Raw genomic sequence first — 26,054 nt, forward strand, 5'->3', positions numbered from 1 at the left:
ACTCAGAGAGAAACTGCTATACATACTAAACCACCATAATTTGTCTATGCATGGCAAATTCTGTGTTCTTTCCTCTGGGGTGCTTATCAGTCATTGATTTACTGGTGCAGTGTGCAAGACATGCTATTCTACAATGGAATGTGAAGATTTTAAGTTTCTAATTTGGAGAACTGATATGATTGTTTGAGAGAAATGTACTGGTGGAAAGATTTATCTGACTGGGATAACAACCAAAATAGGCATCCACACATTGTGACCTTCTCCCTTCATTGCTGTCTTCCTCCTCCGTGACTTTTAGGGGATGGATTCAGTACATTCAATCTCAAACCTTTATTGGCATATAGACAAAACTCCGAAAGGTTCAGTACAATAAAAACACTCAGCAAAATCTACACCTAAGAATTAAAATACTGTTGTATAACATTCACTCATCCTCCTTGCGTACATTCACAACTCAACTACTATGGGCTTTTAAAGTCCTATGGCTTAAGAAATTATTTCTAATGGTGGTGATGATCTGTACTTATTTTCAAACCATTCTGTATAAATGAGACCTGCAATAAATAAGAAACAATATTTTTTTCATTTACAGGTTTAGTGTCGATGAAGGCCAAACATGGAGCACTCATAACTTCACCAGTATCTCCGTTTTTGTTGATGGCCTACTCAGTGAGCCTGGAGATGAGACTTTAGTCATGACGTAAGTAGAATCTACTGCACCAGTCCACAAACTGCATGGGGAAAGTTGGAAGTTGCCTTTAGAAGACATTCCTTGTTTGTGTGTGCACGTGTGCGCATGCACACACCTGGGAATACATACATGTTACAAGAATCACATCAGCCTCCACAGGCAACACAGATTCTCTCTTCTGAAAATTCTGAAGATCCCCTAGAGATGGGCAGAGAAGGCTGTTGAGGATGACAAGGATACAGGCAGGGAAGGAGGAGACACTGGCCACCACTTGCCCCTGTATATCTTTCCTAGTGACAAGGACTCTCTGCCCAGAATGCATGAGTAAGAGCAGTTTCCCAAAACCCTGATTGCTGTTTGTTCTGATTCAGAGCTAAACCATGAGTTTTCTTGGGTGACATCAGTGGGACAAACGGAAGTGTAGATGAGCCCTGATTGTCCCCAGGCATTGTGAAGGGAGGGACAGGGACATAATTTGTCACTAATATGTAGAATTGTACACAAAATACTGTGACTACTAAAAGAGTCTGAAAATGCAACGTACATTTTTACACCCAACAACCAAAATAGAACTTATTGATTGGTGTTACTCTCCTGCATTTTATCCCCTGTTTAACTGAAATCTAATTCTGAAGCTTTTGATCTTTCTCTTAGAATCTTTGGACACATTAGTTTCCGCTCAGATTGGGAGTTGGTGAAGGTGGATTTCCGCCCTTCTTTTCCTCGAGAATGCACCGACGAGGACTATGAATCATGGGACCTGACAAATCTACAGGTATAACCTCAGATAAAATAGTCGCTGCCACAACTGGTGACACTGGTCTGATTCAGAGTTACATGTACAAACTAGAGTGAACCCTTCTGTGCTTCTCCCCTCCTGCCTCCCACTTTTGTTTGTAAAGGGTGGATATGTAAAGCTTCCCTTCATGGTCTAGATATAACAAGCTGCAGTTGCCTGTTTCATATAATTACAGAAAACTGTGGTGTTTACACAAACCATAGTTATTTACAGATAGGTAGCCATGTTGGTCTGCCATAGTCAAAACAAAAAAAATTCCTTCCAGTAGCACCTAACTTAGTTGGTCTTTAAGGTGCTACTGGAAGGAATTTTTTTTTGTTTTGACCATAGTTATTTAATAAGTCATGGTGTCATCCTGGTTTAATATCTTGGTTTCTTAACTAACTATGATCTGTAAAAACTAAGAAACTGCAGTTTGTTATAAACATCAATTGAAAACTTGTTAATTTCCTACTCTTGTAGAGGAAGGGAAGTAGGGAACATTTGATTCCAAGGCTCAAAACAGCTCCTGTATTTAACACTAAGGCGGCAGTCCTGCACTGCAGTTTAAGGAGTAAGTACCATTAAACTTAGCCTTTACGTCTGAGTACACATGTCTAGGATTCAATAGGAAGTTTTTTCATGCCTAATTGTGTTGTGGGGAAATTTTCCACAGGGGTCACAGCACACATTAACCATTTCCTCCCTATCTGTGCCCCCCTCAAACAAAGCCAGCTTGCCACAGTAATTAGACAGACCCCTAGAGTAATTAGACTTTAAAAGCCAATTGTTGGTTCCAGTAAGATACTTTTTCTCAAGCCTAATTACTGTGCTGTACTGCCAGTGTGGTGCAGTGGTTAAGAGCGGTAGTCTCGTAATCTGGGGAACCGGGTTCGCATCTCCGCTCCTCCACCTGCAGCTGCTGGGTGACCTTGGCTAGTCACACTTCTCTGAAGTCTCTCAGCCCCACTCACCCCACAGAGTGTTTGTTGTGGGGGAGGAAGGGAAAGGAGAATGTTAGCCGCTTTGAGACTCCTGAAGGGGAGTGAAAGGCGGGATATCAAATCCAAACTCCTCCTCCTCCTTCTTGTCTTCTTCTTCTTCTTCTTCTTCTTCTTCTTCTTCTTCTTCTGTGGGGAGGTGAGGTTGCAGTCCAGATGGGGAAGCCTCATAAGCCACACCCAGCCTGTGGCCAGAATTTTCCCTATGCTTGGATGTTATTTGGGTTTCTAAATCTGTGTCTTGTTTATTCCCAGAAATTGTCAGGGACTGGGCAGATGAGGAATGGTGGAGACGGCCTCCCCAGCTTGACCCTTCCAGGGAGGAGGAAGAGAAAGACAGTTTAGATTTACAACGAGGGTTTAAGGGAGTTCACAGCTCAGAGGCGATGAGGGCGAAAGTTGGGAAATAATGGGAGAAGAGGAGGAGGAAGAGGAGGCATGGGGGGGGGGCAACTGATGGACACAGTGTCTTTAGAAAGCATTCCAGACACTCCATCTCCCAGAATCTGGCAAGACTTGAAAGTAGAAGAGCAAAGAGCTCAAAGACAGAAGGCACTTGTCAGCACCCGTAGGAGAGATGATGCAAATGACGAATGAGAAAGTGGGGGAGGCGGGGGTGGAGATTCACTTGGGACAGCGCCATTATCCAAGAGGCTGGGTTCTATAGCCTCTCTCTGTAAATACTGAAAGCAAATGGTAAGAAACATTTCCGTGTCTTTGTACATTCCTGGGCAACCAGCCAGGGCTCACTGGCAGCAGCCTGACAGAAATTCAGGTTGACAGCTGGCCATTAAGGAGTCACCAACATTGATTAGTATAAATCAAATATTACCTCTACTAATGTCAACCATTTAAAAATCTATTTTTTTAAGTGCTAAAGAGAATTGGCTAGCTGTTAGCTAAAGTGAGCGAGTCTGCATTATTAAAAGCCATTTGGCCAATTCAGATTGCTGGTTTTGACCTATAAAGCCTGAAATCTGGAGGGTGGTAACGTGAGAGCGGGCCTTTTCGGTGGTGGCTCCCCGCTTGTGGAATGCTCTCCTCAGGGAACCTTCTTTAGGCACCAGGCCTTCGGTTACGTAAACAATCTATGTCCTTTTAAACTGAATGTGTGTGGGTGTTTTCATTGTTTTCTTTGTTATTATGCTATGTATTTTAGTTTTTTATACTGTAAACCTTTCTGTGATCCTTGGATGAAGGGCGGTAGGTAAATAACAAACAAACAAACAAACAACCTTTGTATATTTAATCCTATCTGGTAGTTATGAGAGTTCACATTCTACTGTTCAGGGCGACCTCTGCATCATGGGTCAGCGGAGAAGTTTTCGGAAGAGGAAGAGTTCCTCGTGGTGCATTAAAGGAAGAAGCTTCACATCAGCACTCACTTCCGCAGCTTGTGAGTGCAGCCCTTCTGATTTCTCATGGTGAGCTTTTCTATAGGTCTTTGTGACGGCTTAACTACATATTCTGTATTCATCTTATTGAAAACCCCAATATTTAACAGAAGTGGTAGTTATGCACTGGGTAGAAAGAGAAAATTATTTATAGCTTTCCTTTGAGGATGTGGTGGTGTTAGTAGTAGTAGTAATAGTCAACACTTCATATCTCCAGCTGTTCTACCCCACCTATGCATTTGTCAGAGTTACTCAGAAGACTTCACACCCCACCTTTCAGTTCTAAAGGGCCCCCATGGTACCTTACAGACAGATTTTGAAAACAATATAGGGCATTTGAAAATAAAGAATAAATATGTACAATTTTGAAGTAGCAGCAGCAGTAACTTCCCTCCCAAGGCCTTCGCACATAATGTGTTCACTGCCCACCAAAAGTTATTGAACCTGGAGGAGCTTCCTTGTAACAGCATTTCATAACTGTGAGGACTTGACTGAAAAGATAGCGCCTCAGTCACAACCCCAAGCAATTTCTGGTGCCCCCCCCCCAGTTGGGCTGTTGTGTTTGTTTGTTTGATTCCATTTATGAATTTCACAGTGATTGCACAGCAAACGGAAACAAATTTCACATGTAAGAACAGTTAAAACCTAATACAGATACAGGCCAGGATAACGAACAACACTTAAAAGGCTTGTTGAAAAAGGATTGTGTTGTGTTTGGCTCCTAGCTGCTCTGGTCCTGGACTGAGTGAGGACAGGAAGTAGCTACATACTCAGCTCTGAACATTTCCTGCCTTGGATGCAGGGTGGCTCTCACAGCTCATGTGATGGCCTGAAACTCACAAAATCCATCTTTCAGTTGAGACCAATGGTCCTTTTACAAGCACAAATGATCAAGCTGGTGGCACCTGCATTCAGTCCACAAAAACTAAGGAGAAACCCAGGACACTGTGGCTCAGCCATGACCAGAATCCTACTGCCCAGGTCTGGACCAGCCCTTATATAAAGGTTGTTCCTGCATGGAGTGCTGTAGGGCCAGCCCACGCTAGTGGAAAGAGGCATTGCACACATTCTTTCCAGAGTCTTTTTACTCAGCACACTGCCTGCTTGGGTTTGGGAAGGAGCTTGCAGGTGATAGGCAGTTTGTTTGCATTGGGTCCTCGTGGCCCTGTGGCTGCATTCCGGTTGCAGGGCTCAGTAGACTCCTGCCATACAAGAGACCCTGGGGTGGGGGCTGGCTGACCCTCATACACTTGGCATGAGATGCCCTCCCCATGGCTACAAAAGATGCCAGTTGTGTACTCGTACTCCCCAGGCCACGTACACTACAAATAACACTTCACAAATTAATAGTAAAGACAAGTCAACTTCATGATTAATGCTTGTTTGTTCTGTAGTGATTATGGGTTTGAGCGTTCAGCACTGCAAAAATCTGAGCCAAACACGTGCTTTGCTGACTTTTGGTTCAACCCTGAAACTCCTCCTGAAGACTGTGTCTTAGGGCAGGCCTACAGAAGCAGCACAGGGTAAGTACTTGGGGGAGTGTTCTGCTGTGGAAAGCAGCCCCATAGCTTCCTTCCTTTCTTCAGTTAATCCTTTCTAAATGGATATTGAAAGGTTGCTGTTAGCCATTCCCAGTTTGGTTTAACAGACAAACCTTTTTCTCAGGGAACTCTGAGAGTTATGGCTTTGGGAAGAGAATAGGGGTCTCCTAAGACTCTCAGCACCCTTAACAAACTACAGTTCCCAGGATTCTTTGGGTGAAGCCATGACAGTTTGAAGGGGTATCTTATTGCTTTGAATGCATGTTGTGGATGTGGCTTTATGTGGAGGCCAGACCAATTGACCTTGGTGGGACTAACATCCAAATAGAGCTATAGCCCAGTGCTTTGCCTGCAAAACGTCCCAGGTTCAATCCCTGGAATCTCCAGCTAGGGGTCAAAATGCCCCCCGTCTGAAACCCTGGAGAGCCACTTCTGGTTAGTCTGAACAAAACTGAGCTAGACGGACCAACAGTCTGGCTCAGTATAACACAGCTTCCTGTGTTTCTGGATTGTGCTGTTGGTTACCTTGGTCTGGTTCTTTTTCTGTTTTCCTCCTGCCTCATCCGTGGGGAGAGATCAGATCCCTCCAAGTTATGATGCATGCTGTGTTTGATGTACAGTCCCATTGTGCACTTAGATATGCTCTCTATTTCCATTTTTTCTACAGGTATCGCAAAGTTATATCTAATATATGTGAGGGTGGTGTGGATTTGCAGCAAAACGTATCTCAGCATCTGTGCCCTCTGACTGCTCCCAGAGGACTGCAGATAAGCATCAAAGGGGAGAGCCTTGCAGTTAAGCCCGGAGAAGATGTCACCTTCATTGTCAAACAAGAACAGGTAACTGTAATTTCCTGCCTCTGTAGATATTTGTCTCCCATCTGCTTAGTGAATGGGCAAGCTGGGCAATGGCGTGAGGCCCTCATATTTGTTAACCACAGAAGAAAAGGCATATTAATTCAGGTGCTGACGGTTCCAATACCAGGACACTTAACACATTCTAAAACATTCCCCATAGTAGTATTTGCTAACTGGGGCAGTTCAGTGGCACCCATTGCAGCCCCAGGCCGCACACTCCCCACTCCTCCACTCAACTGAGCTACCAGTCAAAGAGACCACACAGTTGAATGGGATCAAATCAGGCCACAACTTTATTGACTACAGATGAAGTGGTTTGGCATAGACATTGAGTAAGCATTTTAATTTCTGAGCTGCCTATGGGAAATGATATCAGGGTCAATCTGGCAGCAGGGATTCCTTACATCAACTGGGGGGATCCCTGCAGGGATCCCTGCCTCTAGGAGCACTGAGACCCAAGCCCACTGTCTGGGCAAATGAACAAAAGCAACTCCATCGCAGATCCCTTTAATGGGATACCCTGTTTCTGGAGGGGAAAGCGGGGGTACAACCCCCCTCCAATCAAGACTAAGGTTACTCAATGCCTAAACTGCTGAAGTTGTGATGATTGCTACGAGGTAGGCAAAACCTCCAAGTCATAGCCAGTTCTCCTACCCAGCCATGAAAATACAACAGCTACCGCAGCCATAGGAAGGTCAATTCAATGAGTAAATGCAAAATTACCTGTGTGGGTGGTGGGCTGATCCAACGAGGAAGAGCTGGGTGTCGGGGGCAGGCGTGGGCTGCTTTAAATCCCCAGGGAGCGGACCTGAGGGAAGCCTGATTGTTCTCTTTGGCCCGCTCCTGGAGAGCCCAGCTCTGTGTGCCAGTCTGCCATTGGCCAGTTTGGCAGGCTGGCGCAGAGCAGGATTCCAAGCTGGGAGCACAAACCGAAGCTCACGCCTCAGCAGGGACCAGACCCTTCATTGTCAGTGTGGTGGAGGTGCTGGCCGTCCTGCAAAGCCACCGCACCCCTACCTAAAAGGGGGTAAGCGGACTTGCCCATGATCCTTGCAGCTGGGATCAACTTTCATTTGGAAGCAGGACATGTGTTTTAGTCTTTCAGGATAGAGTTTCCACTTGGGGTTGTGGGGGGTAGGAACCTTGGCCAATTCTTTCTGGGGAAAGATTCCTTTCAAACTCCTTGTCCTCCCAGATCCAGCCCTGCCAGTTAATGTGGAAGGAAGTTTGCTGCAGAGCTTTTCCTTGCTGTTAATCCCCTCTGCTGTCTTCACATAACTTCTTCTTAACATGTTTTAGGAAGAAAATGGCTCTTTGTTTGGATTATCCAAATATCACTTCTTCCAGAAAGTACTCCCGGTTTATTTTTCTTCCCCCACGATGTTTTCCCCCTCAAAGCCATGCTGTTATGAACACTGCAGAGTCACTTCTCTTGAGATGGAGCAGGAGTGGCAAGCTACAGGCAGCCCTACTCTCTGTGCTCTCCTGATATCAAGGCTGGACAAGGGTTGCAAGACAACCCTAGCATTAATTAAAATGATGCAGCTGCCTCAGGTTGGGGAATGTTGGTGAGGGGGCAGGGAGGAGTAGCAGCAGCCCCCTATAGCTACTCCTTCTGAGTCCTTCACCCATTCTCCTCTCTGTGTCTGTCCTGTCCTGGGTCTCCTGGGTTAGCCTGCTGCCCTCAGATGCAGTGGAGTCTGCTGTCTTGTGGCCAGTGTTGAAGTAAGAGCCAACTGCTAGTTGCCTTCTGTGTAAGGAATGTGGCGGTGGGGAACATGCCTGTGTGGGATGGCATACCTTGCCCCAGAGTGAAATAAGCTAGGGAAAGTCAAAGATAGGGTGTGTAATCTAGGAACATCCTCATCCAGAAGACATCTGACCCTATATAAACCTCTGGGGAGATAGGGCAAACCCCAAATTCCTGGGCTTACATTTGTTGTGGCGCTTGTAACAAAGCTTTACAGAGTGCGTAAACTTGGGAAAGGGAACCCACATATTCACCAGTTCTGATCCGGTTCCCCATGCAGGGGAAGAGCTGCTAAAACCACTCCAGTTCCAAGTGTAGGGTGCGGGACTGCAGTTGTGCTTCCTCAGCCACTATTCTGGTACCAGAGTCTCATGATGCCTGCCCATTGCCATATTGGTTGGGGCCAATGGGAGGTGGGATCCAACAACATCTGGAGTTCCACAGGGTTTCCCATCCCTGATCTAGAGCAATGCTGAATCACCCTCTGAAAAGAAACAGAAGGGGCTTCTACCAAGGAACAAAAAGAAAAGAAATATTCCCTCCTCAGGCAGTATTCTTTGATGGATCATTCCTCATCAAGATCCAGTATTTTAGTGGAATCAACACACAGTGGGAATGGTGAATTTCCATAGGAAGAGGAGGATTATGTATTTATTGATTGATGGTGTACATCAAAAAGGGGTTAAATCTATGTTTTGAGAGAGTGACTGGGCTTGTTTCCCCTGGTGTAAGGGGAGAGAGGGCCTTCTTGCTTCTGAGATAATCTCTTTCTAGTGTTGTGCCCAGCTTATCAGATACCTTATCTGGCCTGCTGCATAATATTTTGAGAGATCAGGAGCAGCTGAGCCACCCCCACCCCCCATGGGGGCTTTGTAGTTTGGAGGCTTTATTGGCTTAGATGTAGGTGTTTCAAAATATGACAGGTTGGTAGAGTTTGGAATAAGACTAGGATATGTTGCCAGATATTCATTCTCACCATTGAAATTCATGTAACTCGGAATAAACTTTTCACTGTCCAGTTTTTTAGACCCTCAGGTTGGTTTGGGAACATTCCAAAGTGTCCTGAGCTGGGGACAACAATCAGAAAAATCTGAATCTGAGGGAGAGCCTTGGATGATTAATTTATTTCTGTTGTTCTGCATGACACTGTCCCAAACACTTTGATTTTGATCAGAGCGTGGAGAGGAAGTTTGAGGGTTGGAAGACTTGATTCCCATTTTGAGGAGGGTCCTCATTGACATTTGAATCCAAGCCAAGCATGGATAAATTCATAGGAACTCCCACATTCTGAATGCTGAACAGGCATTATTCCAGGGAATATTCTCACACATTTCATCTGATTTATTTAAGAATCTTCCAAATGTCTATGTATTAAAAGAGATGAAAGCAATCATCTTTTGCCCTATGAAAGAATTGGCATTATTAATCCTCCTGATGACTAATTCTGTTTGTTTCCCAGTGTCAGTTTTTATGATAGAGCTGAATGCAAATGTGTGTGTGGCTTTGTTTTGCTTTTACCTGTCTCTTATTTTTGCTGTTCTTGGCTTTTCATAGGGAGATATTTTAAACACCAAGTATCAGCTGAACCTTGGCGATGGTGTTAAGGCCATCTATGTGAATCTCACATTGACAGGTGAACCCATACAACACCGCTATGCAAACCCTGGGATTTACCGGGTCTCAGTGATAGCTGAGAATGCTGCAGGCCGAGACGAAGCAGTTGTGTTTATTCAGGTTCAGTGTAAGTCTTGACCTCTTTTTCTTAATTCTTCTCTAGTCTTTTGTCATCAACATCCTTAGTAGCAGTAGAAGTAGTCATAGCCATACTACTATTGCCATAGTTCAGTCTTGGCAACCTGTGAAATGAATTCTTTTGTCACTTCAGAAAGAAGCAGGGACTCAGCTAAATTTGACCAGCTAAATGCTCTTTTTGTTTATGAACCCAAGGTGTGTTGGTGTGTCAGGGACTGCAAGAAGTCCATCATATGTGATCTCTGACACATTTATTCAGTACGCTGGATCCCTGAAAGCTGTTCAGCACCCAAGCCCACCTGCTAGAAATCAATGGAAGCATACACAGGTGGCGCATGAGCTCTGCTTTGCACAAATCCCTGTGCTACAACATTAGGTAAAGGGGAAAGGGACCCCTGACCATTAGGTCATACCATTAGGTGCTACAACATTACTATTTGTCAATGTAGTACCTCTTGTGCAGTCTGTTTTGTGGTGATATGCAAAACAGATAGTGTGGAAAGTCTTTCAGTAACACAAGTCCATCAGATGCTCTTGCTATTGAATCTTCGAACCAGTCTCTGTTTTGTTGCCCTAGCATCAAACTAGTGTGGGAACAGAGATTGTCTAGTCGGTCACCATGACTTAAGCTTTTAAAAGAGGAGGTGGATAAGGAAGCTGGTGGTAGGCAGATGATGGAGAGATATCACACCCTCACCCACTTAGCAGAGCTGCACCAAAGCAGTCTTCTTATACTTCCCCCCCTTTGCTCTCTTTATTAACCATAAAAGCACCCCTGGAAGTTGGTCTGTTTTTCATCCAAGTCTTGGACACAGAAGGATCTTTGCAAAAACCTCCTGAAAGCTGATTTTTCAGCCAGGGAACTGTGACGCTTCCTAGACTTGGCAGAAATTCAGATGTGCAATTCCGGAGGTTGTCTGGCAAAGATGGAGAAACTTTCCCCATCCCACTAAGTTGAAGCTGAAGCAAAATCTCTTTGCATACTCTCTGGTCCCACAGGGTGTTGAAAGTGACTCTGCCAATATTTTGGCTCAGTCTGGTTAGGGAGTTGCACTATAACTTGGTCTGTCAATTTTGGGGGTTGCACAGCTCCTTTTCTCGAAGCAGAAGGCTAAGCTACTTCATAGTGTCTCCATTCTCTGAAGCCTTAAAGGCCTTTCAAAGTTGGTGTGTTCAGTGCTGCTTAAACATGGATATGAGGGGCTTTGGAAATCTGCTTCCTACTTGTAAGCATAATAAAATCCACTTCTCTTTTTCTTGATGAAAATTTCAATGTGTCACAAATATTTATTGGGTCCCTTAACGCTATGAGTGGACATGCTCAACTTTCAAGCAAGAGCATCTCAAATTTAATTCTGTATGAGAGTTAATTCAGTGACCATTTTCTTATATATTCTAGCATGCAAGAGAAAGTGCTGCCGGAAACTGATTAACCACTTGGCTTTGGCCATTTACCTCAACCTGTTGGCAATGTGGGATTTGCTTGAAATGCATTGCTTATGTCTCTCAGCGCTTCAGTATGATATTGCTGATGAATTGTTTAAAGATTTCAGAACCTGAAGTGCTTGATAAATTAATAGTTTCTTAATTAATGATAGGGACTTTTTTTAGCTCCACTGCAGGCATTACAGCTAGAAGTAGTTCCTGTTACTGGCAAAAATCAGAAGGTGAACCTGACAGCCATCATCTTTCCCAGAAACGCTAACTTTACACTGTTTTATTGGTGGATTGGAAACAACCTTCAGGTATTGACTAGTAATTAATTCTGACTTCTCCAATATTTAAAACAGGAGTTCCTAACCTGTGGCTCTCAAGATGTTGCTGGACCCCAACTCTCATTAGCCCCAGCCATCACTGCTAATAGGCAGATATAATGGGACTTGTAATCCAGCAACTTTTAGAGGTTTGTTGTTGTTGTTGTTGTTTAGTCGTTTAGTCGTGTCCGACTCTTCGTGACCCCATGGACCAGAGAACGCCAGGCACCTCTGTCCTCCACTGCCTCCCGCAGTTTGCTCAAACTCATGCTGGTAACCTCGAAAACACTATCCAACCATCTCGTCCTCTGCCGTCCCCTTCTCCTTGTGCCCTCCATCTTTCCCAACATCAGGGTCTTCTCCAGGGAGTCTTCTCTTCTCATGAGGTGGCCAAAGTACTGGAGCCTCAGCTTCAGGATCTGTCCTTCCAGTGAGCACTCAGGGTTGATTTCCTTCAGTATGGAGAGGTTTGATCTTCTTGCAGTCCATGGGACTCTCAAGAGTCTCCTCCAGCACCATAATTCAAAAGCATCAATTCTTCGGCGATCAGCCTTCTTTATGGTCCAGCTCTCACTTCCATACATCACTACTGGGAAAACCATAGCTTTAACTATACGAACCTTTGTTGGCAAGGTGATGTCTCTACTTCTCAAGATGCTGTCTAGGCCTGTCATTGCCCTTCTCCCAAGAAGCAGGCGTCTTTTAATTTCGTGGCTGCTGTCACCATCTGCAGTGATCATTGAGCCCAAGAAAGTAAAATCTCTCACTACCTCCATTTCTTCTCCTTCTATTTGCCAGGAGGTGATGGGACCAGTGGCCATGATCTTCGTTTTTTTGATGTTGAGCTTCAGACCATATTTTGCGCTCTCCTCTTTCACCCTCATTAAAAGGTTCTTTAATTCCTCCTTACTTTCTGCCATCAAGGTTGTGTCATCTGCATATCTGAGGTTGTTGATATTTCTTCCGGCAATCTTAATTCCGGCTAGGGATTCATCCAGCCCAGCCTTTCGCATGATGAATTCTGCATATAAGTTAAATAAGCAGGGAGACAAAATACCGCCTTGTCGTACTCCTTTCCCAATTTTGAACCAATCAGTTGTTCCATATCCAGTTCTAACTGTAGCTTCTTGTCCCACATAGAGATTTCTCAGGAGACAGATGAGGTGATCTGGCACTCCCATTTCTTTAAGAACTTGCCATAGTTTGCCGTGGTCGACACAGTCAAAAGCTTTTGCATAGTCAATGAAGCAGAAGTAGATGTCTTTCTGGAACTCTCTAGCTTTCTCTATAATCCAGCGCATGTTTGCAATTTGGTCTCTGGTTCCTCTGCCTCTTCTAAATCCAGCTTGCACTTCTGGGAGTTCTCGGTCCACATACTGCTTGAGCCTTCCTTGTAGAATTTTAAGCATAACCTTGCTAGCGTGTGAAATGAGTGCAATTGTGCGGTAGTTGGAGCATTCTTTGGCACTGCCCTTCTTTGGGATTGGGATGTAGACTGATCTTCTCCAATCCTCTGGCCACTGATGAGTTTTCCAAACTTGCTGGCATATTGAGTGTAGCACCTTAACAGCATCATCTTTTAAAATTTTAAATAGTTCAGCTGGAATGCCATCACTTCCACTGGCCTTGTTATTTGCAGTGCTTTCTAAGGCCCATTTGACTTCACTTTCCAGGATGTCTGGCTCAAGGTCAGCAACCACACTACCTGGGGTATACGAGACATCCATTTCTTTCTGGTATAATTCCTCTGTGTATTCTTGCCACCTCTTCTTGATGTCTTCTGCTTCTGTTAGGTCCTTTCCACTTTTGTCCTTTATTGTGGAAATCTTTGTACGAAATGTTCCTTTCATATCTCCAATTTTCTTGAACAGATCTCTGGTTCTTCCCATTCTATTGCTTTCCTCTATTTCTTTGCATTGCTCGTTTAAGAAGGTCTTCTTGTCTCTCCTTGCTATTCTTTGGAAATCTGCATTCAATTTCCTGTATCTTTCACTATCTTCCTCGCATTTTGCTTGCCTTCTCTCCCCCGCTATTTGTAAGGCCTCATTGGACAGCCACTTTGCTTTCTTGCATTTCCTTTTCATTGGGATGGTTTTCGTTGCTGCCTCCTGTATAATGTTACGAGCCTCCATCCATAGTTCTTCAGGCATTCTGTCCACCAAATCTAAATCCTTAAACCTGTTCCTCACTTCCACTGTGTATTCATAAGGGATTTGACTTAGATTGTATCTTACCGGCCCAGTGGTTTTTCCTACTTTCTTCAGTTTAAGCTTGAATTTTGCTATAAGAAGCTGATGATCTGAGCCACAGTCAGCTCCAGGTCTTGTTTTTGCTGACTGTATAGAGCTTCTCCATCTTTGGCTACAGAGAATATAATCAATCTGATTTCGATGCTGCCCATCTGGTGATGTCCATGTGTAGAGTCGTCTCTTGTGTTGTTGGAAAAGCGTGTTTGTGATGACCAGCTTGTTCTCTTGACAGAACTCTATTAGCCTTTGCCCTGCTTCGTTTTGATCTCCAAGGCCAAACTTGCCAGTTGTTCCTTTTATCTCTTGACTCCCTACTTTAGCATTCCAATCCCCTATAATGAGAAGAACATCCTTCTTTGGTGTCACTTCTATAAGGTCTTGTAAGTCTTCATAGAATTGGTCAATTTCAGTTTCTTCAGCACAAGTAGTTGGTGCATAAACTTGGATTACTGTGATGTTAAAAGGTCTGCCTTGGATTCGTATCGAGATCATTCTATCATTTTTGAGATTGCATCCCAGTACAGCTTTCGCCACTCTTTTGTTGACTATGAGGGCCACTCCATTTCTTTTATGGGTTTCTTGCCCACAGTAGTAGATATGATGGTCATCCGAACTGAATTCACCCATTCCCATCCATTTTAGTTCACTGATGCCCAGGATGTCAATATTTATTCTTGCCATCTCATTTTTGACCACCTCCAACTTACCCAGGTTCATGGTTCTTACATTCCAGGTTCCTATGCAATATTTTTCTTTACAGCATTGGACGTTCCTTTCGCTTCCAGGCATATCCGCAACTGAGCGTCCTTTCGGCTTTGGCCCAGCCGCTTCATCAGCTCTGGATCTACTTGTACTTGCCCTCCGCTCTTCCCCAGTAGCATGTTGGACGCCTTCCGACCTGAGGGGCTCATCTTCCAGCGTCATATCTTTTATATGCCTGTTGTCTTTGTCCATGGAGTTTTCTTGGCAGGGATACTGGAGTGGCTTGCCGGTTCCTCCTCCAGGTGGATCACGTTTGGTCAAAACTCTCCACTATGACCTGTTCATCTTGGGTGCCCTGCTCGGCATAGTTCATAGCTTCTCTGAGTTCTTCAAGCCCCTTCGCCACGGCAAGGCAGTGATCCATGAAGGGGTTTAGAGGTTTACCACCCTGTTTTAAAACTTTGCTTCTTATTCTTGTAGCACATATGAGAAACATCACAATCTTATGCGATACCATTCTGTTACACAAAAGTTTGTCTCCTGTATCCTTTGTACCTCCAGTACCTGAGCACTGCAACTCCTTTTTTTTTCAAGAGTAATCACAATTATAAAGACCTTTTGGGTCTTTAGGATTTTAAACTATTATCATTTTCCAGAACTAAGGTTAGCATTAACCTTGGATAAGTGTCAACTAAGGAATTGGCTCTTCTGGATAGAATCTAGAAGGGACCTGCAACTAATTAGAAACACCAATTTCCCCCTTGATATCCATTCCTGAGAACAGAGCATTTTAGAACTAGTTACCTGAACAAATTCTCACCAGTTTCCTTAAGAAATGCCTCTATTGAGCTGCATTTCCAAGTGATGCCCTGCGGTCTTGGATGGTCACTACAATAAGGTCCCATATGCAGACAGACCTCAGGTGGAAGACATCACTCGTGATCTGCCAGCCTGCCCCTTATGTAGAGACCCAAGAGATCATGTTCTGAAGCCTTTGTTCACACAAGCAAGCTAGCACACGCCAGCAGAAAATGTGATGTTTCTTTAGAGTGACAATAATAGTTTTGTAACACAGATAGTGGCCCTCTATACACGGGCTGGGGAAAAATCAGGGAAAGGGAGTTAGAGAAAATTGCTATAAAATGTTGTGGAAATTCAGAGGTTTGATCTCAAATCAAATTGGATTTGAGTTTGTTGTGTCTGGTAACTTCTCTCTCTTAACATCATGGATGTTGGCTTATATTATGGATGTATGACCTGTATTATTTTAGTAATACTATTGCTACAAGTTTGTCATGGCCTTTGGCTAGAACAATAAATTTAGGAACAAACAAAGTATAGCAGTATGGAAGAGTGATAATCCTTTTATAAAGAGTAAATAATATTTTTATTAGGAATTCAGTGTATGAGAGGGTAAGAGGACACCTTAGATGCTCTGATAGAAATTGGCTTCATGTCTTACTTTGGCCAACTTAACCTGTCCAGCTTCTTAAAACTATGCCCATTCTCAAGCAACCTGTTTGATGTGGGTGTTCAATTTCCCGTGTACAAATCACAGAAGGGAGAATCGTTGTCACTTACGCACATACAGACAGACTTCATTTACATTAAGGTCACCTCCAGGAGTGGCTTGTCCCGTTTCTCCACTGGAGATCAACAGGAAGTGCTGCTTTGCCCGACTTTCATGGCTCCTGCCATCACTGACCTGCTCCCGCAGCTGCCACGCAACCTGCCCCATCTACCACCGGTGAAGGGCTGACACCATCAATGCCAATTTTGGGCACGTCAATTTTTGGTGAAATCTCACCCAAAATCACTGTGATATTGTCCCAAATCAGCCCTGAAGCACCTTGGGGCAGCAGCCTCACCTGCCTCATGGCTGCACCCACTCTGGTCACATCCGCAGCATCTTCTTGGCTTTGTCCAAAGAATCCTGGGAACTGTAGTTTTTTGAGGTTGCTGGAAATTGTAGCTCCGTGGAGGGTAAACCACGGTTATCAGGATTCATTGGAGAAAGCTGTGTGCTTTAAATATGTTTTAAATGTATGATGTTGATGCGACCTAGGTATCAAAAGCTTATTTTCTTAAGTTGGCTAGTTTTTTAGCCCTTTCCCTCATTGGCTAATGTTCTGTCTGCTCATTTCAATTGGGTAAGATTTTGAAACAACTGAAAGAATTTAGGTACCGTATTTACTCGAGTCTAATGCACCACCAAATTTAATGCACATCTCAATTTTCAGAACGTTGAAACCAAAAAAATTGTTTGCTGGTAAATGTAAATGTGCCATTGAATCTAATGCACACCTTAATTTTCGCAACGTGATTTGGCCATAAAAGAAGCACATTAGATTTGAGTAAATACAGTAATTCAAACAGCAATCTCTTGGCAGATCCAAAACTGGAATTGGTTTTGGCTATGATGTCAGCTGTCCGATTTTGCTTGCATCTTTGTACTGGTGTTACATTTGCTTGGGAGCTCTGGAAACCAGCCCTTTGTGCACTGTCATCCCCACCCCCCAAAAAAAACCCCCACTGGAAATGGCTGAAATGACTCATGAAACCAAGTGGAGTTTGGGGGCCTGCCCAGATACAACATCATGCCAGACAGTGAGGAAAGGCTTTTTTGTCTAAGGAAACTGGTATTTTGTTAGTTTTTATGCTTTTTTGCCAGCTCTAAAGTGTTCGTCTTCCTTCTTTATTCCGTTCAAATATACATTCTGATTTCCTTCATAATATAGTTAATATTTTTGCATTTTCCTTAAAATTTAGTGTCTCACATCTTTCATACTTCTACTCATGCTTGTTCTGGATAACATGCACCTGATGATACATAGATAATTTTGATGTGTATGTATGTATGTAAAAAAAAAAAAAATTAAAATTAAAAGCAGCACCAGGAGGCTGCAATTTTGAGGAAAGTAGCAGCAGGGGACGAGGGAAAGCTGCTTTATTTACTTTTTTCTGCTCAGAACGGCCCCTCCCAAACTGCTTCCCCCTGCCATGTGCTCTAGATGCATGTTTGCAGAATAAACATGTTCAGAACTGGAAAAGTCACCATAGGAGGATTTGGAGCCAGTTGAGAAAGGATTAAGCGCCTTTCCTCCTCTGCTGTCCTTCCACTCAAAATTGCAGGTTCCTGAAGCTCTTCTTTTTTTCAAAAACTGATGGGGTTTCGTTATGCACATTTGCATGCAGCATCCAGCTTCCCATATGAATTTCTAAAAAAGAAGAAACAAGGTAATGTAACGCATGCGCCTCTGAAAATAATTGTTGCCTGACCTTGGATCTTCTGCTGCTAATCCCCGATGCCTTGGAGCAGTCTGCTGCTACCCAGAGAATACCCAGGAGCGCTTTCCGGGGTTGAGCCTTGGCAGCAAATACAAGTTCCAGGGTAATGCCCTGGTGAATCCTCACACAAACAAAGCCCTGCTTAGACCAAATCAAACAGTTTGTTACCATATGAAATATTTATGCTTCCACAGTTGCAATGTTGTCAGCATTTTTCTTCACCCTTCATTTATTCCTCACCCTCTGCTCTAGGACTGAAAGAAAATGGCCCCTATTCCACGTGCCATTTGCAGGCTTTTGTGAATTGGTGCTAGCAATGGCAGTCTTCTTTTTGGTTTTTTAAGACCTTTTTTGGTGCCCTTGCTCATAGGCATTGGAGCTTCTGTTGGCGGCTGCCACCTGTTGGCTTCTGTTTTTGTTTCATAATGTCCTGGAATGACGCTGCGTCCGAGACATTGCAGGGAACAAAAATGGCATCTGCCAGCTGGTAGTGATCAAGGGAAGCTCCTCTGCTGACAAATGTGGCGTGGACACACTTTTTTTATAAAAGGGTTAAAAGTGGGGAGAAAGATTAGCACCATCGCTGCCGCCAATGGGAAGTTCCCTCAGATGTTTCAAATAATTTTGCTTCCCCTGAAAATTGTCCCCAGGTTTGTTCCCCCCTTCAATTTGAAGATGAAAGCTCTTAGTTGAACATTTGGGCTTTGCTTATTTTTTCCTCTTTCTTTCTTTCTTTTTAGCCACTTCTGTCACTGGAGAATTTTTTGGTAACCAGTTTTGCAGAGGTGGGGGAAGTCAGAGTTACAGTTCAGGCTTCCTGTGGGAACTCCATGCTTCAGGATTCCAAGATTGTCCGGGTTTTGGGTGAGACACTTAACTTTCAAATATATATTTTCAACTATGCAAATTCTTTCACTTCCATCCTATTGTAGCTGAGACAGCTTGGGTTAAAGTTTGGGCTTTTCTGAATATTTACAAGTCTGTGGGTGCTTCAGCTGTGAACATAACAAATCCTGGCACACAATCAGCTTTGGGGAATTAATTCTACTCTTCCAGTGATTGTCATGGTTTTGTTACTCATGTGTGTTCATGTACTATGTAGTTCTGCCCTTAGTTGCTTGTTTTCTGTTGTGGAAATTTTCAGATAAAGACCGTGGTTATAGAATATTTATTTTGCATAATAGCTTTGTGCAGAGAAACTTTTGTGCAAATCCAGAATTGCTTTTTTATGTATACAAAATTTGTTTTTAAGTTCTATCTTCCTTTTTCCAGATAATTTTCAAGTACTTCCTCTAAGGTTTTCTGAACACCTGGACTTATACAACCCAAACATACCTGCCTGGCGGGAAGATGTTGGCCGTGTTGTAACACAACAGATTGCAAAGGTGCTCTGATGGTTTGCAAATTTGTTTAGCGGAGATGGAACGGAGGGAATGTGGAGGCTTCGGATAAGCTTGTATATAGAGTTAGTGCAGCAGGATGACATAACTGGGTTTTGGTTTTACTTCTTGTTCCCTTTGTTTCTTTAAATGAAGTAGAGACATTTTTCAGGGAGAATGTGGTTTTACGTTATTTATTTATCAAGTTATCAAGGTTTTAAGAGTTAGATTTGAAATTATGGCACATAATTTAGGGCTCAAGCAACAAAGAAAGGAAGTGAAAACAACGCTTTGATATACTGTACATCAGCAAGGATCCATAACAAGCACAAATTGACTTCTCTTGAGAGGAATATGATTAACTCATTATTTGGGAGTAATTTTCTTAAAATACTTGTCACTGGCTTGAGAGGATTGCCTATCGTAAAAAGAATAGTGGAATACTTATGATACAAAAATGATTTTGATCTGTTATGTTTCACCTCCTATCAGTATTTCACTTAATTGTTTTGCTCAATTTCAGACACATTACCTACATCACTATAATTTTCAATATCACCACCTCACAAGAAAACGTTTCACATTCAGATTTTTATTTATTTATTGTTCAACGATGGAAGGAACCTCTAATAAACCAATAGAGGTTTGGGTTAATAACATCTGGAGCATTGCTCTATCAAAACGCCTCACATACCATCAGCGATTGGTATGTGATACATTTGACACGATCTGGTCTCCCTTTTTCTCTTTTATTGAAGAAGAACAGGATATTTTAATGTCATCATCATCATAGAGGGGATATATCAATTAAAAATGTCTAGCCAGACATTGTTGTTTGGGTTCAAGCCAACATGACAGTGATGTGGGACTGAGGATTAGAATGATCATTCTATGATACTATGGCAATGGACAAAGCTGTATTGCAACTTTTGAATAAATGTTTTAATGTTTTTTTTAAAAAGAATATATACATATTCCACCACCTCCCGCCTCCGGTTTTGATATAACTATGCAATGGGGTTTTGTTGGTTGTTCAGTTGGAAGTTGCCTTGAGCAAGATAAAATGACTAACTAAATAAATAAATAGATCTCCCACCTTGCCCTGCAAGGTGCACACAGACACACATATCGCTTACCATGTTAGAAGATGGAACTGCAATCTTTTGCATACTTAGCTAGGAAAGCTAAGGTGTTTCCTGCTTGGCAGGGGGTTGGACTCGATGGCCCTTGTGGTCTCTTATGATTCTATGATTCTATGATTCTATGATTCTATGAAAGAGACTCACTGAATACGATGGGACTGAACATAGTGTAAATGCATAAGATCAGACCATAGCTGTCAACTTTTCCCTTTCCTTGCGAGGAATCCTATCCAGAATAAGGGAATTTCCCTTTAAAAGGGGGGGAAATTGACAGCTATGGATCAGACTGCATAACCATCTGTTAAAATTGGGGTGGAAAAAAGGGAATCTTTGCCAACTTGAGTCCCATCAGGGGGAAAGGTGGGGTATAAATAATTAGATGATGATGATGATACAGCACGCAGCACTAAATCTGTCATTAGTGCAAGCAATAAGGCACTGGTGAAACTACAAGGCACTTGAACTTAATAATTATTTCCCACTTTTTAAAACAAATTGCCTAAATCTTCCTATTATTATTTATTCTTTATTACATCCATTTGTTTGTTTGTTTGTTCTTCTCTAGTAGTTATTCCAAACCTTGACTAATTCATGTGAGGCATGAAACAAATCAAATCAAATCACTTTTAAGGAGCTATAGTAGAGCAGTTTATTACAAAGGTAGCCATGCAGTCCAAGTCCATTTCTGAATGGTTTCTCTTCCCTCAGGAAACAGGTGTACCTGAAGAAGGTCTTGTTACAGTAGTAAAACCTGGACTGCCCACAACTGCAGATTTACATGTGCTTCTATCCATGAACCACACCAAAAGCAAAATAAGTATGTCTAGCAATAAGGTAAGAAGACAGATGAATATTAATTTAGAGCACAATACAGATTGACTGTCTCACTCCTTATTAAACTAAGAGCACTGTGTAATTTTGCAACATGTCTAGCAAAGCAGAGAATCACTCTTTGAAGGGCCTAAAGGTATTTTAGGAGGGAACTGTCACATGTTTCCTCTAACAGCTGATGCTTCAGTATGACTACATCTCTTCTATGTGACTGGAGCCCCCAGGACACAGGTCTTGTATGCACACTCCTAATATCTGGGGATGTGCAGCACTGGTATAGGAAGCAACCATCCAATTAGGCTGCAATAGTAAGGTATGAATTGGCCCTAGATTCACATTCCAATTTTCTTATTTTTCTTGGGTGCTCATCAGTAGTTTTCTTGGGTGCTCATCAATGGTTCCTCTTCATCCTGGAGAAGAGTGACTAGTGGGGTGCCACAGGGTTCTGTCTTGGGCCCGGTCTTATTCCACATCTTTATCAACGACTTGGATGATGGACTCAAGGGCATCCTGATCAAATTTGCATATGACACCAAACTGGGAGGGGTGCCTAACACCCCAGAGGACAGGATCACACTTCAAAACGACCTTGACAGATTAGAGAACTGGGCCAAAACAAACAAGATGAATTTTAACGGAGAAATGTAAAGTATTGCACTTGGGCAAAAAAAAAATGAGAGGCACAAATACAAGATGGGTGACACCTGGCTTGAGAGCAGTACATGTGAAAAGGATCTAGGAGTCTTGGTTGACCACAAACTTGACATGAGCCAACAGTGTGACGCGGCAGCTAAAAAAGCCAATGCAATTCTGGGCTGCATCAATAGGAGTATAGCATCTAGATCAAGGGAAGTAATAGTGCCACTGTATTCTGCTCTGGTCAGACCTCACCTGGAGTACTGTGTCCAGTTCTGGGCACCACAGTTCAAGAAGGACACTGACAAACTGGAACGTGTCCAGAGGAGGGCAACCAAAATGGTCAAAGGCCTGGAAATGATGCCTTATGAGGAACAGCTAAGGGAGCTGGGCATGTTTAGCCTGGAGAAGAGGAGGTTAAGGGGTGATATGATAGCCATGTTCAAATATATAAAAGGATGTCACATAGAGGAGGGAGAAAGGTTGTTTTCTGCTGCTCCAGAGAAGCGGACACGGAGCAATGGATCCAAACTACAAGAAAGAAGATTCCACCTAAACATTAGGAAGAGCTTCCTGACAGTAAGAGCTGTTCGACAGTGGAATTTGCTGCCAAGGAGTGTGGTGGAGTCTCCTTCTTTGGAGGTCTTTAAGCAGAGGCTTGACAACCATATGTCAGGAGTGCTCTGATGGTGTTTCCTGCTTGGCAGGGGGTTGGACTCGATGGCCCTTGTGGTCTCTTCCAACTCTATGATTCTATGATTCTATGATTCTCCTTCTCCTCCTTGGAAAGAGTGCAAGGCATTAGCCTTGGAGAGGGTATCATGTTACATAAAAAAAAACCTGTGCCCCAAATACTGTACACGCTGAATTGAGACAGATATCAGCCTGACAAACACTGCTCAGTCTTGTCTTGTCTTATCGTTTCTTTTTTAATATGGGCAGTTACTGGATGCATAATCATGCCTCAGTGCTCTTGCAGCTGAAGCATGAAGTGAAAAGTCCTTGTGACTACCACTGAACAAAATCAATATTTCAGAAGTCACAGGGCCCCTATAGTATTAAAATATTCATCTTTTGCCATCAGCATTAATGGCAATTATTTCAGATTCTGCAGCATCAGGATTCACTGCCTTCTCATAGATGAATGTTTTGCCTCAAAATTTGCTGTGGGTAACCCAGATTTGAGTACAGTGGTACCTTGGGTTACATACGCTTCAGGTTACAGACTCCACTAACCCAGAAATAGTGCTTCAGGTTAAGAACTTTGTTTCATGATGAGAAAGAAATCGCGCAGCGGCAGCAGGAGGCGCCATTAGCTAAAGTGGTGCTTCAGGTGCAGAACAGTTTCAGGTTAAGTACGGACCTCCGGAACGAATTAAGTACTTAACCCGAGGTACCACTGTATAAGAAACCCCTACTTCATTTTGAATTTTACTTTTGGCTGAATTTTCATAGCAACTCAACAGTGAATAACTCCACACAAGCAATGACTTCCTTTGGGCGGTTGTGGAAGGTAGGACCTGCCTAATACAGTTTCTCTTATGTTTCCAGAGAATAGCTGCTATTAAGCAATCTTTGAATGCCCATAACATCAGTTTCTTCATGAGAGGAGGACACTGGGTCTTTGTGACCTTAGTTAGCTCTGATTCAGGTAAAATTTGTATCCTTTTTTGACAGTTAGTTGATGTTCCTCTCATGTTTAAGTTAAAATAATATTGAAGCTCCATATTGGTTTGGAATTCATACACACACACCAGTCAGCCTATCATTACAATTAAAACAATCACTTTGAATAAAATTTAAATCTTGCTCTTAAATGTTATATGGAAGAAAATCCTATTGAAGTGAAGATTCCCTGAGTCCAGAAATGAGGTTAGGCCTGGGGAGTTAGATCTTTTCCACACCATACATAAAGCATATGGCCTCCCCAAAGAATCCTGGGACTTTGTGAAGGGTGCTGGGAATTGCAGTTAAGTCAAGGGCTATACCCTTCCCAGGACCTTAGTCCCATTGACTTTACTGCATTGTGGACAAGAGTGGATACAGTTTAGGGTCACTTTTTAAAAAAAGTATCTACACTAATGCTACATACAGAGGATGGTTGATTGTTCTCAGGATTGAATTTAACAGTGTGTGCCTTTGGTTTCAGATTCTCAGAGTATTGGAGGAGGAGGGTACTGGGCGATCATGGCCCTTTTTGTCATCTCTCTGGTGGCTGTAGGTGCTATAGTCCTCTACAAGTTTAAAAGGCAAGTGATTTTATATCTGGCATCATATGCAGAATATGTTTATAAAGCAGAAGTTGTCTGGAAATCATAGGAAAAGCTTTTCTTTTCTTTTTTAAAAAAATCTTCACCTTTTTTTCAACATCTTTTCCCTAACCCAATTATTATAAACTTCTCATGGTATGTTAATAGCTTCCAAAACAGATATTAAACAGATATAATAATAATAATTCCCCTTTTTAGGAAACAAAATATTATTCACAGTAGGGACAGATTTTTAAAAAATTAAACTGAAAGTAACTTTGCCTGTACAAAACGTTGTGAGTAAAGGCTGTGGGAAAATGATTTTTCCATGATGTGTAGCAGCTTCAGAACTCCTGTGCCTGCAGGGCAAAAAAGTGCCAGTGGCTTTGCGTTCTGTTCCCTGCCGCCACCCACCCAGGCTGTGCTCGGCTCCTGCCCCACATCCCAGGTGGACGCCTTTCAGTCCAGAAATTAAAAAGTAAAAAATACCCCCTTGCCTAATCAAGTAATTGGGGGGCGAGTCCTGAATGACACGGTATGACCAGACTTCAAAATGGTTTGCAGTGGTTGATGTGACTGTTATTCCCTCTGCTGCAACATGAGAAAAGTAAGAGTATCTGGTGAGTTGGTGTCATTCCTCTCTACCAAAACTCAGCAGAGCAGAACCTGGTGCTTCCAAGCATCTTTTCAGGGGTTGCTGGTGCTCAGCTTCCTAAGATCAGCATTGTAGAGTTAGGACAGTAGCATTCATTTCACTTTAATTATAGTCACAAGCTGTACCAATCTGAGTTACTAAAGATCTGTTGTTCATAATAATGAGTAAGCAGGAAACGAGCAATCTGTTCAATTCCTTTAAGTGAGCAATGAGCAATCATAACACTGGAAATACAAATGAGAAGAGTACTTCAGGGCTAAACAAATCATTTTAATAGTCAGCTTATGTCACAAACACTAGGTTAGATCTGGGGATGCTTGAAGAATTCACTTTCTGGTGCAAAACAACCTGATCTACACTTGCCAAATGGAAGGAGGAACATAACTATCCTTCAAAAGTAGTTCTCAACTCAAGTAAAATACACAAAAATGTGTTAAACTTTTAAAAATAACATATATTTATAAATGTGCACATTGAGATAATAATGAACAATCACAAATAAATGCAGAAATGGAATGGACCTATCAATGAAGACCTGAAAAATTGACACAGAATGGAAATAGATTGATCTATCCAGCCCTAGTTGGAGGCAAGAGTTCTGTGGAACTGAGGGTTGGGACGCTGAACTCTTCCTATTCTTTGGCTATACTGACACATAACAATCAACCGTTGTTTCCGGGTTGTTGTGCCCAATCAACGCGCAGGTGCAGCCTGGTGCTTTGCTCCTCCCCTGATGCAAATAGAGAAACAAACCTGGGCAAAACGAAACATGACTATGGGTTCAGATGTAACAGGAAGCCAAGCTTAATTGACAATTCCTCGCTTGTATCTCTGCTTGCATCAGGGAAGAAGCAGAACATCAAGTCGTACCTGCATGTTGATTGTGCACAACCAAGTCATATAGAACTGTGTCAGGTGACACAGAATGCGCCCCATGTGTGGTGTGCCCCATGGGCAGACTTCCCACAGGCATTCTGTTGGCCACTGTGAGAACAAGATGCTGAACCGTGGCCCTGATCCAGCAGGCCTCTTTTTATGTTCGTAACCAGGGATTTGCCTCAATGCACCTTTTAAACATTCCTTTTGGAGGTAAAGATTTAGGCCAGGGGTCGGCAACCTTTTTTGAGGCTGGGGCGGTCCACTCCCCGGCAGACCTCTCGATGGGCCGGAGTGTGTGCGCCCATGCGTGTGCTCAAGCTGTTTCTGGCACTCTTCTGAGATGGAGGAAATAGCACACACGCTATTTCCGGCGCTCTTCTGACCTGGAAGTCAGTTCCCGTGGCGAGAAAAAAAATGGTGCCCCCCCCCCAAAGCATGGAATCTGCACGCCGATCCATGGAATGGACGTGGGCTGGTTCCAAGAAGCTCATGGGCCAGAACCAGTCCATGGGCGTTAGGTTGCCAA

At 43.0% G+C, this 26,054-nt stretch overlaps 1 protein-coding gene across 1 annotated transcript in view; it reads left to right on the top strand.

The window, feature by feature from the left end:
* The window catches only part of SORCS2 (sortilin related VPS10 domain containing receptor 2), a 127,895-nt gene that overhangs the window by 92,393 nt on the left and 9,448 nt on the right, over window positions 1-26,054 (top strand). The window contains exons 14-25 of the mRNA XM_083748570.1: window positions 593-700; window positions 1,346-1,466; window positions 3,761-3,894; window positions 5,259-5,387; window positions 6,073-6,244; window positions 9,567-9,753; window positions 11,376-11,509; window positions 18,498-18,621; window positions 19,030-19,142; window positions 20,987-21,112; window positions 23,297-23,396; window positions 23,895-23,994. Coding sequence (XP_083604696.1) covers window positions 593-700; window positions 1,346-1,466; window positions 3,761-3,894; window positions 5,259-5,387; window positions 6,073-6,244; window positions 9,567-9,753; window positions 11,376-11,509; window positions 18,498-18,621; window positions 19,030-19,142; window positions 20,987-21,112; window positions 23,297-23,396; window positions 23,895-23,994 — 1,548 coding nt within the window. The remainder of the gene's footprint in view (window positions 1-592; window positions 701-1,345; window positions 1,467-3,760; window positions 3,895-5,258; window positions 5,388-6,072; window positions 6,245-9,566; window positions 9,754-11,375; window positions 11,510-18,497; window positions 18,622-19,029; window positions 19,143-20,986; window positions 21,113-23,296; window positions 23,397-23,894; window positions 23,995-26,054) is intronic.

The sequence above is a fragment of the Podarcis gaigeae genome (assembly GCF_964106915.1).
Source record: "Podarcis gaigeae genome assembly, chromosome: 7".
Taxonomy (NCBI): Eukaryota; Metazoa; Chordata; class Lepidosauria; order Squamata; family Lacertidae; genus Podarcis; species Podarcis gaigeae.